Source organism: Canis lupus, chromosome 22 (genome assembly GCF_003254725.2).
Source record: "Canis lupus dingo isolate Sandy chromosome 22, ASM325472v2, whole genome shotgun sequence".
In the NCBI taxonomy this organism is placed as follows: Eukaryota; Metazoa; Chordata; class Mammalia; order Carnivora; family Canidae; genus Canis; species Canis lupus.
Genome location: NC_064264.1, coordinates 61,453,991 through 61,473,252, shown reverse-complemented (window position 1 = coordinate 61,473,252; position 19,262 = coordinate 61,453,991). Strand labels below are relative to the sequence as shown.

The 19,262-nt window shown below is 43.2% G+C and overlaps 1 protein-coding gene across 27 annotated transcripts in view; it reads right to left on the bottom strand.

The window, feature by feature from the left end:
• UPF3A (UPF3A regulator of nonsense mediated mRNA decay) overlaps positions 1-11,554 on the bottom strand; it is a 54,197-nt gene extending 42,643 nt beyond the window's left edge. For 21 of the 27 annotated variants that reach the window (XR_007405074.1, XR_007405070.1, XR_007405071.1 and 18 more), the window contains exons 1-7: positions 11,295-11,554; positions 10,588-10,694; positions 8,989-9,095; positions 8,028-8,126; positions 7,800-7,910; positions 4,855-4,910; positions 4,606-4,764 (exon numbers count right to left, since the gene is read on the bottom strand). Coding sequence is in view for 12 of the 27 variants with exons in the window: in XM_025441211.3 (XP_025296996.3) it covers positions 4,606-4,764; positions 4,855-4,910; positions 7,800-7,910; positions 8,028-8,126; positions 8,989-9,095; positions 10,588-10,694; positions 11,295-11,498 (843 nt within the window). In the remaining 15 variants the exon portion in view is untranslated. The other 6 variants (XR_007405072.1, XM_025441215.3, XR_003134030.3 and 3 more) reach the window with 6 other exon arrangements.
• Between the last annotated feature and the right edge of the window lie 7,708 nt (positions 11,555-19,262).

Here is a 19,262-nt window from a genome sequence, read left to right as displayed (position 1 = left end):
TACCAGACAAAGACCCCACCAAAAAGGAGAATTATAGACCAATATCCCTGATGAACACAGATACAAAAATTCTCAACAAGATACTAGCCAATAGGATCCAATCTTCTCCAATTAAGAAGATTATTCACCATGACCATGATAAATGGGATTTATTCCCAGGATGCAAGGTTGGTTCAACACTCGTAAAAAAAAAAAAAATCAATGTGATAGATCACATCAACAAGAGAAAAAACAAGAACCATATGATCCTCTCAATAGATGCAGAGAAAGCATTTGACAAAATACAGCCTCCATTCCTGATCAAAACTCTTCAGAAATTATCCAGCACTGGATAGAGGGAACATTCCTCAGCACCTTAAAAACCATCTATGAAAAGCCCACAGCAAATATCATTCTCAATGGGGAAATACTGGAAGCTTTTCCCCTAAGATCAGGAACAAAATAGGGTTGTCCACTCTCACTACTTCTATTCAACATAGTACTAGAAATCCTAGCCTCATCAATCAGACAACAAAAAGAAATAAAAGGCATTCAAATTCACAAAGAAGAATTCAAACTCTCCCTCTTCACAGATGACATAATACTGTACTTTTTACGTAAACCCAAAAGACTCCACCCCAAGATTGGTAGAACTCATACAGCAATTCAGCAATGTGGCAGGATACAAAATTAATGTCCAGAAATCAGTGGCATTTCTATACACTAACAATGAGACTGAAGAAAGAGAAATTAAGGAGTCAATCCCATTTACAATTGCACCCAAAAGCATAAGATACCTAGGAATAAACCTAACCAAAGAGGTAAAGGATCTATACCCTAAAAACTAATAATAAAAAAAAAAGAATCCTCAGAGGAAAATAAAAACAGCTTGAATCAGTTTATTTTAAAAAATAGACCTGAAGATCTCTCTCTGCATTTGTATTTTTGTGATATGAATACAAACTCTTTTAGTATTTCTTCATTAATTTTATTTTTCAGGTAAAAAAAAAAAGCTACTTTTCCAAATTATTTGTAAATCAGACATTCCTACAATGAGCCCAGATGATTACTAAGGGCAAACTTTGGGCTCAGGTGAGTGCTGTCATGTCAGGATACCAGACACTCCATAGACAGAGGCTGTTGATTACTCATGTCATTGGGGTCTGCCACTAAGATTTTGTTTGACCAGACTTGGATAAGAATACCCTTTTCTCGGGACACCTGGATGGCTCAGCGGTTGAGCGTCTGCCTTCGGCCCAGGGCGTGATCCTAGGGACCCGGGATCAGGTCCCACATCGGGCTTCCTGAATGGAGCCTGCCCCTCTCTCTCTCTCTCTCTGTCTCTCATAAATAGATAAATAAAATATTAAAAAAAAAGAATACCCTTTTCTCTTCCTCTATGTTTTGACTTATTTTTTTTTATTTTTTTTTCTATATGAAAGAGTATATGTTTATTTTAACTGACTTAATTTTTTATTCCTTTGGCTTATTTTTGGACTCTAATTTCATAATATAAAATATAGAAGTAAAATGCTACACTCCAAAACTTTCTTTCTTAAAATTATAATTGAAATTATAAGCTACAAGTTTCAAACATTATTCCTGAAAAACTCTCAAAGCTACTGAAAAAAGTGCTTTTGAGAGTGTAAAGATTAGGCACTAGATTAGCCATTATGTGTTTAGAAAGGTCAAAGAGAAGGTCAGAAAATGTTTCCATCTGTGACCATAAAATCTGCGTTAAATGCAAATACCTACTCTATGCCTGGACATGACAGAGCTGAATTCCAACCACAATTAATGTTTTTTTTTTTGTTTTGTTTTAAAGATTCCATTCATTTATTCATGAAAGACACAGAGAGAGAGAGGCAGGGACATAGGCAGAGGGAGAAGCAGGCTCCATGGAGGGAGCCCAATGTGGGACTCGATCCCAGGACTCCAGGATCACGCCCTGAGCCAAAGGCAGACACTCAACCGCTGAGCCACCCAGGTGTCCCCCAACCACAATTAATGTTAAAGATTTCCCTATATTAACGTTTTTATTATTACCATTCCAGAACTGTTCATTTATGCTACTGGAAATGACAAGTTATAGGAAGTTGAGATGCTACAATTTTCTTGGGAGAGTTCTGTGGGTCCTAAACCACATAGACAAACAGAAAACACCCCCTCAGAGTTATTTCCCTGAGGAATACCCTGGTTTTGCCATGTTCTTGCCAATGGGGAATGGATCATCTTTATTTGATAGTCTTGGTTGGGTTCCTCAATCTCATCAGTTATCATCAGATTATGAAATACTTTTTGTGGGACATCTTGCACATCTAGGATTTGTCTTCATAGCAAGGGATGTGGTCAAGGGATGTGACCTCTTATCAAGAAAGGGTGTTCGGCAATGTCTTTAAACTTAAAGAGAAGCATTTCCAGAAACAGTCTTCAGAAATCATTCATTAGTGTGTTCATCAGATATTTCTGGTTCTCTTCCTGGCTCGCTTCTTGAATATGCCTCCCGATCTGAGATTAAGTGCCACTAGGTGGCTTGCTATGGCCAATGCCATGTGGGCAGAAGGGCTGTGTCTCTTCCATGTGATTTAAGAACCAGGGTACAATCTGCTGTGTTAAACATTCCCTTCCCCATCATAAGGGACTGTGGAAGCAAGCGCCATGGTGGAGCCTCCATTGTTGAGTCCCCAGATGGCAATGGTGAGCAGCATACAATGGCCAAGAAATACCAACAACAGATCCAGTTACGTGAACCAGTGAGCTGTGAGGCTGTTACTGCAGAAAACCCAGTCACATGCTTGTGTGTTTTCGTAGGAATTTTGTTAAGAAATTGTTCCCTCCTGCTAGTGAGTCCCATATGACCACCTTCAGGAGAAAGTGACTTAGAAGCAAAGGCCTAGAAAAAGCTTTGCCTCCCTTGAAGAAATGACATGTTTTCTCCTCATGGATAATGAAACTATGTTTCTGATCAAGCATATCAGAAACTAATCTATGATGGATGTAGTCTACATATATAATGGACTATTACTCAGCCATCAAAAAGAATCAAATCTTGCCATTTGCAATGATGTGGACAGAACTCCAGGATATTATGCTGAGTGAAATAAGTCAATCAGAGAGACAATTATTGTATGATCTCACTCATCTGTGGAATTTAAACAACAAAACAAAGGATCATGGGGGAAGGGAAGGAAAAATAAAACAAGACAGAATCAGAGCAGAAGACAAACCATGAGAGGCTCTTAATCACAGGAAACAAACTGAGGGTAGCTGGATGGGAGGAGAGTCGGGGGACGGGGTAACTGGGTGATGGACATGAAGGAGGGCACGTGGTATGGATCAGCACTGGGTGCTATATAAGATGGATGAATCACTGACCCCTACCTCTGAAACTAGTAATATGTTGTTATATGTTAATTAATTGAAGTTAAAAATATATGTAATATAAATATATTTAAAAAAAGAGGGATCCCTGGGTGGCGCAGCGGTTTAGCGCCTGCCTTTGGCCCAGGGCGCGATCCTGGAGACCCGGATCGAATCCCATGTCGGGCTCCCGGTGCATGGAGCCTGCTTCTCCCTCTGCCTATGTCTCTGCCTCTCTCTCTCTCTCTGTGTGACTATCATAAATAAATGAAAAAATAATAATAATAAAAATAAAAAAAAAAAAAAGGAACTAATCTATGGCAACTCTGACCTCTTCCCCATCTTCTCCCTTTCTACTCTATCTTCCCCCAAAGTACTGATCTTTTATTTTCTTTCTTTTTATGATACAATTTCAAAGAATCTCTAAGAGCAGTTCAAACCCTTTATGGAATGAGGGAAGATGCACATCAGGTCGAAATCTAGGTTTAATAAGGTCATCTGAGCAGAATACTAACAAAGAAGGGCTGACTCACACTGGAACAACATATTTTACACAGGGGAAGAACAACTTCTATGCACTAACCCACCCTTCTAAATGAACATATCCGTCAAAGGAGAAACTGGGCAAGAGGTGTAGAAACCACTGCTACTACTGTAAAAGAAACAATAAAAACCAGTTCCAGGAGTAAGCCTTTGTCTAGAAAAGCCAGTGTACACACCAAGCCAGTGGTTTCCAAATGTGTACATTTTAGTCAGGGAGTCTTTTCTCTAAAGGAAAATGTAAGCAGAAACCCAATCCATGACAAGTAAGTGTGGGGTTCCTCTGGGTGAAGTGCTATCATTCACACCCAGGAGGCCGGGCCCCCTCCCCCACAGTATGGCCAAGGAACCCCCAGGGCGCAGGGAACACAGTTTGAGAACCAATGTTGTACTCCAGAGAAACAGTACCATAATAACAAAAGGGCTAACTGGAAATGTCCTTATAAGTCAGAAGAGCAGGATGCCTGGGTGGCTCAGTGGTTGAGCATCTGCCTTTGGTTCAGGGCATGACCCCGGGGTCCTGGGATTGAGTCCCACATCAGGCTCCTTGCAAGGAGCCTGCTTCTCCCTCTGCCTGTGTCTCTGCCTCTCTCTGTGTGTCTCTCATGAATAAATAAATAAATATTTAAAAAAAAAAAACAAGTTGGAAGAGCTAAATACCTAAAAGGCATAACTGTAGCAGAACTGGCTTTAGAAAAAAGAAATGAGCTATCTCCTCAAAATTACCTTAATCCTTACTTCTCTCTCAGCAGCTCTCTTCTCTCTGTCTGCCTCTTTCCTCTTACACCTCTCCTCTTCTCTCCTCTTCCTCTTTTCTTCTTCCCGTAAACGCTTCTTCTCCAGTTCCCTCCTCCTTCGCTCTTCTCGCTTCTCTTCTCGAATCCTCTAGAGACGTGGGAAAGCATGTGTATAAATGATCTGTGTGGACGCGGCAGAGACAGGAAGGATACTCATCAGGTAAGAGGGCAGACCTACCTGCTTCTCTAATTTTCTATTTCTAATATATTCCAAAAGAGGTGTAGTTCTTCTAGCTAAAACACAAAAATTGTTATGCAAGATTTAACTCTAAAATAAGATTTATTTTTCCTTCATTTTAAATACTTGTTTTCAATTTAATGTTTAAATAAATTAGCATGGCTCAGTTAGAAGAGCATGTAACGGGATCCCTGGGTGGCGCAGCGGTTTGGTGCCTGCCTTTGGCCCAGGGCGCGATCCTGGAGACCCGGGATTGAATCCCACATCGGGCTCCCGGTGCATGGAGCCTGCTTCTCCCTCTGCCTGTGTCTCTGGCCTCTCTCTCTCTCTCTCTCTCTGTAACTATCATAAATGAATAAAAATTAAAAAAAAAAAAAAAAAAAAGAAGAGCATGTAACTCCTCATCTCCAGCTTGTAAATCCGAGCCCCATGTTAGGTGTAGAGATTGCTTAAAAATTAAATCTCTAATAAATAAATGAATGAATACCTACATACATAAATACATAAAATTTAGATGAGCATATATTGTATCTCGGAGTTCCTATTAGGAATAGAGAGTATTCCCCTATTATCCCTAATAATAATAGGGATAATAATAGGGAATACTAATATCCCCTATTAGTAATAGGGAGTTCCTATTCCATCACTATAAAGTCAAGTTATTTGGAGGTACTGACAACTCTATAAATAGTAAGCAACAAATTCCTGATTCTCAAGGACTCTTCATATTACTTACAAAGAGACTATAAAAGCAAAAAAAAAGAAAAATGAGTACAACACATTAAACTTTCCAATTGAAAAAAATAAATAAAAATAAAAATAAATAAAAAAACTTTCCAATTGTTATATCTTCACATGTTTGCAGATATTTTAAACATTACATAACATTATAGATTCACTTCGATTCAGAACATATTCTGGAAATTTCTTCTTTTTCTACTCTCTTGACAATGATTTTAAGCAATGTGGATTCTTATCATATACGCTCCACAAACCAAAATAAACCAGATGTGAAAGTTTAGACAGTGATCTCACATGGCACTTCATCTAAGCAGCACTAACCACCCAGGAATGAACCTCTCTGTAAACTCAAACTCCATCATCAGCTTTCAGGCACCAGATGTGTCTGACCTAACCTGGAATGGGGCACCCAAATATGGTGGGCCTCAAGGCATAGCCTCTCAGAGGGACTGGTTCTGAGAAATGTGTTCCCTATAGCAATAGCTGAGGATACAGGTGGAAGAGTGGGTCTATTCTACAGCTCTTTCAAAACCTAAGATTAAATGGGGGAAGGAAAATTCCCTGGAAAAACTGGAGACTGGCCATGACATTTCTCAAATTCTTAGATCAGGAACTAATCAGGAATTCTGTAAGAGAGACTTTGGGCAGGGAATTAAGAACTCCTGAACACTTCAACACAATGTATCAAATGGCTTCTGCCAGGAAAGCTCTGCCCCAGATATAAGGCTGTGAAAATGCCCACATTTCATCCCAGGTACAGGGGCCAAGACAAGAGCCCATTCCCTCCCTGAGTGGCTCCTGTGTTAACCATGAGCTCTGACCCAGGATGAGCACAGGCTCTGTAATACGCAGCCTGCTTTAAATTGAGGAGGACTCTTGCTCTGCACCGTGGGAGTTCTGGATTTATCAGCAAAGAGCAGGACCAAGACTGGGTGGGTGGAGGGGCTGATGCCAAGACCACACCCGCCTTCCCCCTTCTCCGAAGAAAATACCTGCCTTGTTACCCCAAAGGATCAATGTGAAGGGTAAATGAGACCTGTTTATGAAAGTGCTTTACAAACCACAGAAGTATATCATTTGTTCAACAGAAGGTTGCATGGCTGTGTAACAGAACACTAATTTAACCAACAGTCTAACTGTTAGCACTTAGAGAGCTACTGGGCACTGTCGCAACCACCTGGGAGGGAACAGGACACTGAGCCCAGATCTGTCTGCTCTGTGTCCCCTGCTAGGACACTGCACTAACCTGCCACTTACGAGGGGATTCCTATTTCCATTTAACCCTCACTCCTCAGATTAGATCATAAGAATCCATTAAAGGCCAAAATCTAAGAAAAAAAAAGGCAAACTGCCTTGAATTGCTTAAGATCCAAACTTGGATGGGCAGAAACAGGATCAAAGCTCCCTAGCCTCATCTTGGACTAGTAGATTGTGAATCACACTTACTCATTCTGTAAAATGCTATGAAACCTACTGTGTACCAGGAGCTGGGCTGGGGACGGGAGCTGGATGGTGTGTGTGTCTGGCCACCAAGGACTGCCTCAAAACTGCCCATAAGTAGAAGACTCTGGTTCTTCTCTGTGGCTATTCTATACAAGGGCATTTACAGCAAAGTGGAAAAGGAAGAAGAGTGGAGAGTCCTAGAATTTCTAATTTGTCTTTTTTTTTTTTTAGCTCTTAAACTTAACATGCTCTATAGTGAGATCTTGCATTCCTCCCAGTAATGTTTCTCCCCCAGTCTGTCCCACATCAATGATGCTGCTTTCATCCACTGATCTATTCCAGTCATACTCCTTGAAGTCTGGATTCCTTCTGTCCCTTTCTTCCCACACCCAACTGGCCAGAGCATACACGGACTCTGCCAGCTAGTGCAAGCAGTCCACCCTGGGCTGGAGCAAAGCCTTCCCATTGGAAGCCTAATGTCTGCTCAGGGCATCCACAATCCAACACGTATGAAGCCATGGCCATGTGCCACTCACACGTCTTCTCCACTGCTCATTTGGAAGCTCTTTTACTGAAAGCTCTGGCACTCTCCTTCAACTGATGCTCAGAAATATCTTCCCAGGTTGCCATATTTTTGTTACAACTGGAAAAAACTCTAAATCCCTGGTAAACCTGTCATGAGTGTGAATTTTAAAGTAATTGGAAAAGAAATAAATATATATCTCAATAAGGTAAAGAGAAGAAAAGTAGAATAAACAGACCAATAAGTTCTCTTGTCTTTGCCTCTATGTCTCCCAGAAGTGTTTCGGGATTCGCATTAGGTTTCTCTTCCTCCACACAATAAGTTTCCAAAAACTTCTTATATTCTGGATCTATAAATTAAAAAAGAAAAAAAGAAACACGTTCCTCCCCACATGAGAGAGAAATTATATTTGATCACTATATTTAATTTGGCAGTTTCATAAGCCAGTCTTTATAAAGGGACTCACCGTCTTCAATGCTTCCAGTTTTGGCATCCTTTTTCTTTAGCTTCTTTTTGGCTATCTTCTGGAATGGGGCAAATTCTACCACTGCAGGATATTCTAGGCCTTTAGCAGAAAAGAAATTGCAAAAGCCATTCTAAAATTCCACTATATTCATTTTGGAAAATAATGATTTAGGTTTTTCTTTTCTTTTTTTCTTTTTTTTGGGGGGTGGGGGTGGGGGTGGGGAGGGACAGAAGGAGAGGGAAAGAATCTTAAGCAGGCTCCACACCAGTACAGAACCCCAGTACAGACACGGGACTCGATCCCACAACCCTGAAATCATGACCTGAGATTATGAAATCAAGATCAGATGCTTAACACAGTGAGCCACCCAGGTGCCCCAAGAGTACTGTTTAAAAGGACACAGATGTAAATGAATAACATATCCTAGAAAATTTCTATTGAACATGAGGAAAGTGATTTAGTTTGGGTACATAATTGAAGATCACTTATCTAGAAAACTCATTTATGTGAAAAACATCATTCCAATGATAATTAGGTTGTCACTGATACAAAGAATTGCTAGAGTTCTTTGGTTTAGGTATAATTTTAATTTTCAACATAAGCACACAAGCACAGTAACACAATCGAAATTTATGAACTTGTTTTAGATTGGTACCTGAGAGGGCACCATCTGAGGTGGTTCAATCAGTTAAGTGTCTGCCTTCGGGTAAGGTCATGATCTCAGGGTCCTGGGATCAAGTCCAGCATTGGGCTCCCTGCTCAGCAGGAAGCCTGCTTCTCCCTCTGTCTCTGCCTCTCCCCCTGCTTGTGCATGTGTGTACGCACACTCACTCTGTCAAATAAAAAAAAAAAAAATAGGTTGGTATCTGAAAACTTACTTATAATTCACAAACATTCCAGCAAAACTTTATTAACATGCTTTGAGATGATAATAAAGAGTCTAAAAAGCCAATGATACAACCTTTACTGTCAATGAAGATATAGCCATCAAAACGATCTCTAAAAAGAAGGATGTCCTCAGGATTTCTAAAATTAATGTATGCTCTTGAGTAGAGATGAGGATAAAGACTGAAATAAAAGATAACAATGAAAATTGTAAAAACTGCAAGACTTCTTTAATTTTGCTTTTTTTTTCTTTTCTGGGCACAAGAAACTATTTCAGATAAAACCTATATGCCAAAGAATCACTTCTCAGCTAAATACAACAATCCAGGTATTCTTTTTTTTTATAATAAATTTATTTTTTATTGGTGTTCAATTTGCCAACATACAGAATAACACCCAGTGCTCATCCTGTCAAGTGCCCCCCTCAGTGCCCATCACCCAGTCACCCCCACCCCCCGCCCTCCTCCCCTTCCACCACCCCTAGTTCGTGTCCCAGAGATTAGGAGTCTTTATGTTCTGTCTCCCTTTCTGATATTTCCTACACATTTCTTTTCCCTTCCCTTATATTCCCTTTCACTATTATTTATATTCCAATCCGGGTATTCTTTAGCAAAAAAGCAAAAATAAACATTACTGGAAATCTTTTTAATAACTTGGAAAAGACATGTAAGGTCAGTATCTCTACTACACAGAACCAGAGTTAAAATACTGGTCTTCCAAGGTTGAAAAGTCAAAGGAAAGCTTATTCAAAGGTCATTCCTTAGCACACATCAAGACCCAACACCAGCTAGTCATGATTTATTCATAATGAAAACGTTCAATCCTATAAGAGCTTCTTCACTGACTTAGAGAACACATTTATGTACTTTAGAGGGACTCTGAACCACAGCACACGGTATGGGGACTACAGAAGAACTAAGCCTTTCTCCTATTGGTAATGTGGTAGTTAGTATTTCACAACTACCAACATCCTTCCTAGGAGGAACTTTCAATCCATTTCAGAGACGAGAACACTGAGGCTCATAGAAATTCAGTATGTGCAAAAGGTGCAGCAAGTTAAAAGGCGGGACTGGGATTCCAACCGAATCACTCCGAGTGTCCAGGGCCTGTCCTTTAACTGTACCAGTTTTCTTCAACTTTAGTCATTTGAAAATCACCTATTATTTTTTTTAAGATCAAATTTGTATTTCACCGTTAGTGCTATTTTTCTTTGAATAGGCCGACTTAAGTCTTTACTTAAAGGTATTTATTCAGGAGGCCTTATGTGGCTATCCCAAATGCAAACTCACACACTGGAGCTAAAAAGGGTAACAATGATCATAAAAGGTGTAGTAAACACAGTGAAAATCACACAATCTGGCTGGGTTCTCTCTTTGCTAATAAAAGGAGGTCTCAGAGTCACCCTTCCACCAAGCTGTGAAGGGAATAAAAAAAGGAACAACCTGGAAGGTGTGGGGTGGGGGGAGGGCGACCGCGTGGGAGGAGCACAGCGTTTCGGTGTTTGTTTTTCTTCTTAGACCGCGGCGGTGCCAGGAGCGGCATCGTCCCAACCTCCTGTGGAGGAGCCGAGGGGCCGGCCCAGGCGGGGAGAGCTCCAAGTAGGCTCCGCGCGGATTCTGGGTACCTGCGGGGGAAGACGGCTCCCAGCAAGGGACCAGCGCCCCCGGGTCCTCACCTGAGGTCGGCGGGGAAGAACTCGAAGTAGTCGTGCGCGGGCAGGGGGTGCAGCTGCTCTTCCAGCTGCTCCTTGGTGAGGCCCGGGGGCAGCCGCCGGATGACCACCTGCGGAGAGGGCGGCGGTGCGCTGGGTCCCTCCCGCGCTCCCATCACCTGGCGCCCCCGCGTCAGGCTCAGATCTGACCCGCGTTCTTGGGAAGGCCAAGAAACCCACGCATTTGTCAGGAAGGCCGGGTGCGGTCAGAGCGGCGCGCACAAGCAGCTCCTCCCTGGGGACCGACGACCCCCGCGGCCCGGGCCCAGCGCCTCACGGCGTCAGCCCCCTCCGGGATCACCGCGGGCTCCAGGCGCTGGCCGCGTCCGGACGAGCGGAAACGGCCACGGCGGTGAGGAGGGGCCCGGCCCCGCCCCCTTGACCACACGGCCGGCGGCCTCCGTCCCTTGGCGCACCCCAAACCCCGAGCCCACCTTTTGGTTGCTCACGAGCATCCCTCATCCCGCAAGGTTCGCCCGCCCGGCCCCGCCCACCTGGCCCGCCCGCCCACCTGCTTCCGGAACACACCCCTCGGCTCCGCCCCCACCCGGTCGAGACCATCCGTCCTCTCGCGACACTTGCAAGCACCACCCTCCCCCCCCCCCGCCGTCGTCTCAGCGGTTGCCGACCTCCTCCTCTCGCGAGGTTTGCATTCCCCGCCCCTTCCCCACCTTGCTCAGAGCCGTCTTCTCCTCGCGAGGTTTGCCCGCGCCGACCCCTCCGCCGGAGGACAAGGCTGGGTGTGCCTCTGCTTCTCGCCACGGCGACTCCCGGCGGAACTGGACTCCCACAGCCGACTGCCTCTCCCTCCCGCTCGGGCCCCGCCCAGGAACTGCCGCCCCAGGGCCTCCGACCCCCTCCTTCTCCGAGCGCATCTCGCACCCGCCGCGGAGCCGCCGCCGCCTCCCGCCCGGCTCCAAACGTCGCGAGAACTGGGCCTCCGCCCCCGCCCCCGCCCCCCCGCCCCCGCCCCCGGCCCGTGACGTCCCCGTCCGACGCCGCGGGCCCCTGCCCCCCGCGGGAGACCGGGAGCGCGCCTCGGGGAGCGTCTACGGCCACTTGTCATTTTCCGAGGGCGCCGGACGGTGGCCCGAGGCCGAGCAGGTGCCTGCCGGGAAGCCCGGGGGCTCGTCGCGGCTGCTGGCGTCGCGCTGCCTGTGTCCCAGGCCCGCGGAGGAGCGACTGCGCTCGGGGCGCTCGGCCCTCCTGCAGCTGCGACCCGCGGTGCGGCGCCGGGCGGCGAGTTGCCCGCAGCCCCCGGGAGTCCTCACACACGGGATCCGCGGCTTCCATTTGTTCTTGAAATTTTACTGGTCGGAGCGCGCAAGCACCGGCAAGGGGAGGGGCGGAGGGGGCGGGGGAGCAGGAGCCCCGCGTGGGGCTGGGCCCAGCACCCTGGGGTCCCGCACTGGAGCTGGAGGCAGCTACCCGGGCACCTCCCCACCGTTCTCTCTTTTTTTTTTTTTTTTTTTGGTCTCCAATTAGCTCCATACAGAGATGGGGATGTCGATCAAAAAAGTCAGGCTGGGGGGCGCCTCGCTGGGTTTTGGGGAGCCCACGGTCTCCCGCTGCAAGGCTGGAACCCGCGTGGGGTCTGCTCGTCTCCCCCTTCCCGCCCCACGCCTGCGCGCTCAAAGCCAAACTCTGGTGGTGAAAAGGAAAGTATCGTTGCCAGAGAAAATACTTTAATAGGAAGTAGATGCAGAAGCGGCTAATGGTGAAAAGTGTGGAAACCGTTCATTTAAACACGAATGTCTCCATAGTTCTTAAATACAGAGCCTACTTGGACCATCTCTTAGGGGACCGCGCTCAACCTGTCTGCAAGTCTTTACTCTCTGGCTTGTAGACTTCATCCAGACTAAACAAATGGCAGACTGATGTGACTGCAGCGATTTTATTTTTTTAAGATTTATTTATTTATTCATGAGAGACAGAGACACAGGCAGAGGGAGAAGCAGGCTCCGGGCAGGGAGCCCGACGCGGGACTCCAGGATCACACCCTAGGCTGAAGGTGGTGCTAAACCGCTGAGCCACTCGGGCTGCCTTGGAGCGATTTTAAAGTCGAGTCTGGGGATCCCTGGGTGGCGCAGCGGTTTGGCGCCTGCCTTTGGCCCAGGGCGCGATCCTGGAGACCCGGGATCGAATCCCACGTCGGGCTCCCGGTGCGTGGAGCCTGCTTCTCCCTCTGCCTGTGTCTCTGCCTCTCTCTCTCTCTGTGTGACTATCATAAATAAATAAAATTAAAAAAAAAAAGACTTAAAAAAAAATAAGTCGAGTCTGAACAGCTATTGGAAAGAAACCACCTTCTCTGCCTTTGGACTGGGCAAAATGGCAGTTTTAAGCAAGTGTTTGAGAAGTCTGCAGAACAACCTGATGACAAGTCTGGTAGTTGTGAACTTTCTAAAGATACAATTAGTAGTCAGTCAATATATATTAACACTCATAGAAAATCCTTTTTTTTTTTTTTAAAGATTTTATTTGTTTATTCATGAGAGAGACAGAGAGAGAGACAGAGACACAGGCAGAGGGAGAAGCAGGCTCCATGCAGGGAGGCCTACGTGGGACTCAGTCCCGGGTCTCCAGGATCAGGCCCTGGGCTGAAGGTGGCGCTAAACCGCTGAGCCACCCGGGCTGCCCAGAAATTTTCCTAACTCCTGTAACTGAACCTCCCTTCCTTTCACCCCATCTGGATCTTTGCTCCTGAAACTGCAATTCTTTGCTCCCAAATACACACACTCATTTTCTGGTTGATAGTCCTCTAAGATCGGCCCAGTAGCCAGCCCGCGGGAAATTAGGGACATGCTTCATGTGGTTTAAAGCAGCAGTGACCATAACATTCCCATATTCCTCTGAAAATGACAGTATGGTCACTTTGAGGTTGTCAAAAAGGATGCCTTTTTAGGAAACTATAGAGGAAACTATATAGGAAACTATAAGGAGTAAAAATTAGGTACTAATAGAAAAATACTTGACAGTACAACTACACATTACCTTTCTTTGATACTCTGAAGCCTAAACATTGATATTAACTGCTGATCTGAAAAACAGCTTGGATTTTGCCTTTTATTTCTTAAGGCACTGTCAATATGGAAATAGCTCCTTTATCAGGAGTCTGCTTTTTCAGAAACCTAAAAGAAAAAAAAAATCACCACATGATCAATGAAGAAATTACGTGAAGCAGTATTTTGGTCTGGAAGGCAAAAAAATGTGAAAACAGTATTAATACCTTCATTTTACCTATTTGAAAACTATTTTAAGTTTAGTCACTTGATTTTCTAGCCCCAGCTAAAGACAGAAGGCATAAAAATAGGCACATGTGATACTGACAGAGGAGACAGAGAAAAGCCATTGAATAGAAAAATGAAAACTCAAACCTCACTATTTGAGTCTAAAAAACAGTAGGGAACTCAGGATCCAAATGCATTACTACATTAAGCTGACAGTCACTGTGGAGAGAGCTGAAACAGAACAGTCCAGATGCTGGGCCCTGGAAGCATGAGAGGTGCATTCAGATTCCTCAAATGTAGAGAGCCTTACAAAGACCTCCTGGAGTTAGCACTCAGTAACCTCAAGGGATGACGGCCTTTTTGTTTTGTTTTGTTTTGTTTTGTTTTGTTTTGTTTTGCCTCACCTTAAGGTAGATATATATGGAATACTTTTGGTGAAGATAAAGTTTTGGTGTTTAAGACAGCATTTCAGATGTCAGGAAAATTTTTTTTTTCTTAAGTGGGCTCAATTCCCAGTATATGGGGCTTGAACTCATGACCCTGAGATCAAGACCTGAGCTGAGATCAAGAGTTGGAGGCATAACCAACCAACTAAGCCACCCTGACACCCCAGAAAATTCATTTCTGTACAACACATTAATCATACTCTGAATAAATGTCTCAGGAACCGTCAAAAAGTAGGATACTGTACCTTCCAGTATCAGGATGAGGACCTGCGAGGATTTCAACAAATGAAGCATATAATCCTCCTCTTTATTAGATGACATAAAGCTCTGAATAAGAAATACTGTCAACCAAAAATTTCTTATCTGGCAAAAATATTCTTCAAGAAGGAAGGAGAAATTTAAGACATCCCCCATAAATAGAAGTTAAGGGAGTTTGTCACTGAAGGGTCCAAGTGCCCTTCAAAAAATACCAAAGGGAGCTGTTCAGCCTGAAATGAAAGAATGCTAAACACTAATATGGAATCCTATCAATAAATAAAGAACAATGGTAATGATAACTATATAGGCAAATATAAAAGCCAGTATTAGTGTACTCTTGGCTTGTAACGCTTTTTTTTTCCTTGTATAATTTAAAAGGCAAATGATTAAAACAATAATTATAAATCAATAGGAACAATGAATAAAAACAATGAATGTAACAATAGCAATATTAAGATGGGGGAAGGAGGGATCCCTGGGTGGCTCAGCGGTTTAGCGCCTGCCTACCGCCCAGGGCGTGATCCTGGAGTCCAGGGATCGAGGCCCACATCAGGCTCCCAACATGGAGCCTGCTTCTCCCTCTGCCTGTGTCTCTGCCTCTCTCTCTCTCTGGGTCTCTCATAAATAAATAAATAAATCTTAAAAAAAAAAAAAAAAGATGGGGGAAGGGAGGCGCATAGCAGCAGTGTGTGTATGCTATCAATGCTAAATTGGGATTACTCAAACACAAATTCTTAGAAACCTACAAACTACCAAAACTGACTCAAAAAGAAACAGCTATAACAAGTAAGGAGACTGAATCAATAACCAAAAATCTCCCAACACAGAAAAGCTCAGGACCAGGTGGCTTCACTGGTGAATTCCACCAAATATTTAGAGGATTAATTTCAATTCTTCTCAAAAAACTGAAGAGAATACTACTTAATTAACTTTATGAGGCCAGTAATACTCCAATACCAGAGCCAAAAGCACTACAAGAGACCTACAGACCAACAGATATCTCTTATGAATATATACATAAACTTAACAAAAAACAAACTGTATTCAGCATTACATTTAACGGATCATACAATATGATCAAACAAGATTTATCCCAGGATCACCAGGGTGGTTCAACATATGAAGACCAATCAGTATAATAGAGGACATTAGCAGAATGAAAGAAAAAGCCTACAAGACATATAAATGAACCAGAGATGGCCCCTGCATACTGACCACTATGTTGTTTACTTCTTCACAGCAGGTGGAGATGGTTAGCTCAAGCCCAACATGCCAAATCCAATTTTTCACATGCAATTGTTTTATTTTTTACATTTTTTAATTTAAATTCAATAATTCAATTTGCCAACACATAACACCCAGTGCTCATCCCATCAAGTGTACATGCAATTGTTTTATTTTTTTTTTATGCAATTGTTTTAAATGTAGCTTAAACAAGCATATCGTTAGCCATCTAAAGCCTGTTTTGCATACCAGGCAAATCTACACCCAGCATCTGCTAGCTATAAATAAAGACAAACCTCAGGACTAGAAAGACCACACTACCACTGCACTTCAGACTTCTCTAACCCTGAGACTCACTGTTATACCGCCACCACACTGCCCCCAAAGAGCTGTCAAATATAGTTGCCAAACAAAATGTGCTACTGGTCATGTTTTTCCCTCAACAGACCCCAAATCCTAGAACTCATTACGCCTCATTATCATAACTGATCCAACAAAAAAAAGCATTTGACAAAATCTGCAACCTTCTAATAAACAACAACAACAAACCATTTAACAGGCTAGGAATAGAAGGGAACTTCTCCAACACTGTTAAGGGTGTCAGTGAGAACCTGAGATTAGCATCACCCTCAATGGTGAGACTGAAGCCTTCCTCCTAAGATCAGGAACAAGACAAGGAAGCCTGCTTCTGTCACTTCTATTTAACACAACACTGGAATTCTGGCCAGAGCAGTTATGCAAGGAGAAGAAATAAAGGAATCCATATTTGAAAAAAAAGTAAATCTCAAAAAAAAAAAAAAAAAAAAAATGGTGCTGGGAAAACAATATCTACACTCCAAAGAGTAAAAGTGAATGCAACTTACAACATTTACACAAATTAATTCAAAATGGATCAAAGACCTATGTTTAAGGGCTAAAATTATGGAAATCTTAAAGGGATCCCTGAGTGGCTCAGTGATTTACCACCTGCCTTTGGCCCAGGGCGTGATCCTGGAGTCCAGGGATCGAGTCCCACATCAGGCTCCCTGCAAGGAGCCTGCTTCTCCCTCTGCCTGTGTCTCTGCCTCTCTCTCTGTCTCTCATGAATTCATGAATAAGTAAATAAAATCTTAAAAAAAAAAAAAAAAAAAGAGGGGATCCCTGGGTGGCGCAGCAGTTTAGCACCTGTCTTTGGCCCAGGGCGTGATCCTGGAGACCCGGGATCGAATCCCACGTCGGGCTCCTGGTGCATGGAGCCTGCTTCTCCCTCTGCCTGTGTCTCTGCCTCTCTCTCTCTCTCTCTCTCTGTGTGACTATCATAAATAAATAAAAATTAAAAGAAAAAAAAGAAAAATTAAAAAAAAAAGGAAATCTTAGAGGAAAACAGTGAAAATCTGTGTAACTTTGGATTTGGCAACACTTTTGTAAATATAATACCAAAAGCATAGTAAACAAACAAACTTCATAAAATTAAAAATTTGTGCATCAAAGGACACTATCAAGAGAATGAGAAGAATGCAAATAATAGAAGATATGTGCAAATCCACATATCTGAGAGTATCAATTTTTTTTAAAAGATTTATTTATTTATTCGTGAGACTCACAGAGGCTGAGACAGGCAGAGGGAGAAGCAGGGAGCCTGATGTGGGGCTTTATCCCAGGCCCTGGGATCACGCCCTGAGCCAAAGGCAAACGTTCAATCACCGAGCCACCCAGGCATCCCTGAGAATATCCAGAATTGGTAAAGGACTCCAACAGCTCAACAACAAAAAGATAAACAGCCCAATTTAAAAGTGGTCACAAGATATGAACACATTTCTCCAAAGAGAACATACAAATGGCAAATGTACAGGGTAAGATGTTCAACATCACTAGTTATCAGGGAAATAGGAATCAAACCAAAAGAGCTACTACTTCCAACCCACTAGAATGATTATAATAACAAAGGAGTAAAGAGCCCTGGTAAGGATGCAGAGAAAGTGGATCATCATGCACTAGTGGTGCGAATGTAAAACGGGCAGTCACTGTAGGAAGTCTGTCAGTTCCTCAAAAATTACGTACAACTTTGCGCAGGAGCCAACAATACCACTCCTAGGCATATACCAAAGGAACTGAAAATAGGGACTCAGGTATTTATCCACTCCCGTTTTCAGCAATGTTATTCTCAATAGCCAAAATGTGGAAACAACCCAAATGTCCATCCAGAGATGAATGCGGTATACGTGATTGATGTTGTGGAATATTACTCAGCCATAAAAAGGAATAAAATTCTGGTAAAAGCTACAACAGGAATGAACCTTAAAAATATGCTACATAGGGGCCCCTGGGTGGTTCAATCAGTTAAGTGTCTGCCTTCGGCTCTCATCATGATCTCAGGGTCCTGGGATGAGCCCCATGTCAGGCTCCCTGCTCAGTGGAGAGTCTGCTTCTCCCTCTCCTTCTGCCCCTCCACCGTGCTTGTGCTGTCTCTAATCACACTCTATCTCGAATAAAGAAATAAAATCTAAAAAAAAAAAAAAACAAATGCTAGGTAAGGTCGATACAAAAGGACAGATATTGTCTGATTCCACTTACATGAAATGGTCTAGATAAGCAAATTGAGACATAATGTAGATTAGAGGTTATCTGGGACCAGCACAAGGGATGAGTATGGAGTTAATGCTTACCAGGTACAAAATTTGCGATGATGAAAAAAACCTGGAAATAAATGTCACTGAATTGTACACATAAAAATGGTTAAGACAGTGCAGCCCCGGTGGCGCAGCGGTTTGCACTGCCTTCGGCCCGGGGTGTGATCCTGGAGACCCAGGATCGAGTCCCGCGTCAGGCTCCCTGCATGGAGCCTGCTTCTCCCTCTGCCTGTATCTCTGCCTCTCATGAATAAATAAATAAAATCTTTAAAAAAATGGTTAAGATGGCTATCATTGTCCATCTATAAACACATACATGCTTTATTTCTTAGAGGAGTTTAGGATTACAAAAGGCACAATTCCCAAGTACTCCCCACCCACACCTGTATCCACACCTTGCACTGGTGTATTTGTATCATTAGTGATGCATTATTATTAACTGAAGTCCATAGTTCATGTTATGTATATTTTACCAGAAGAAAAACAAAAAAAGAAAAATGGATGGGGGTATATCACAAGGAGATAGGAGCCAACCTGAAGGAGTTCCCAATGGTCAATGCTGAAACAACTGAAGCCCTAAAATAATATTGTATAGGATCATAACCTAAAATGTAAAAATATATATACATGAGTCCACACAGATGGTTGAATAAATAGGAGACACAAATTTGCATTACACAAGAATTCCAAAATAATATGTATAAATATCTCCCCTCCAGAGGGTGGAGCTTAAACCTCTTGGTCCTAAAAACAAAAACTACTTCATAATTTGCTTCTAAAGCATGCATTACAGACAGGGAAAAACTGTAACTTTACAGTGGAAAAACCAATGGTTGACACCACGGCAACCAAGTAATCAATATTAACAACATTTG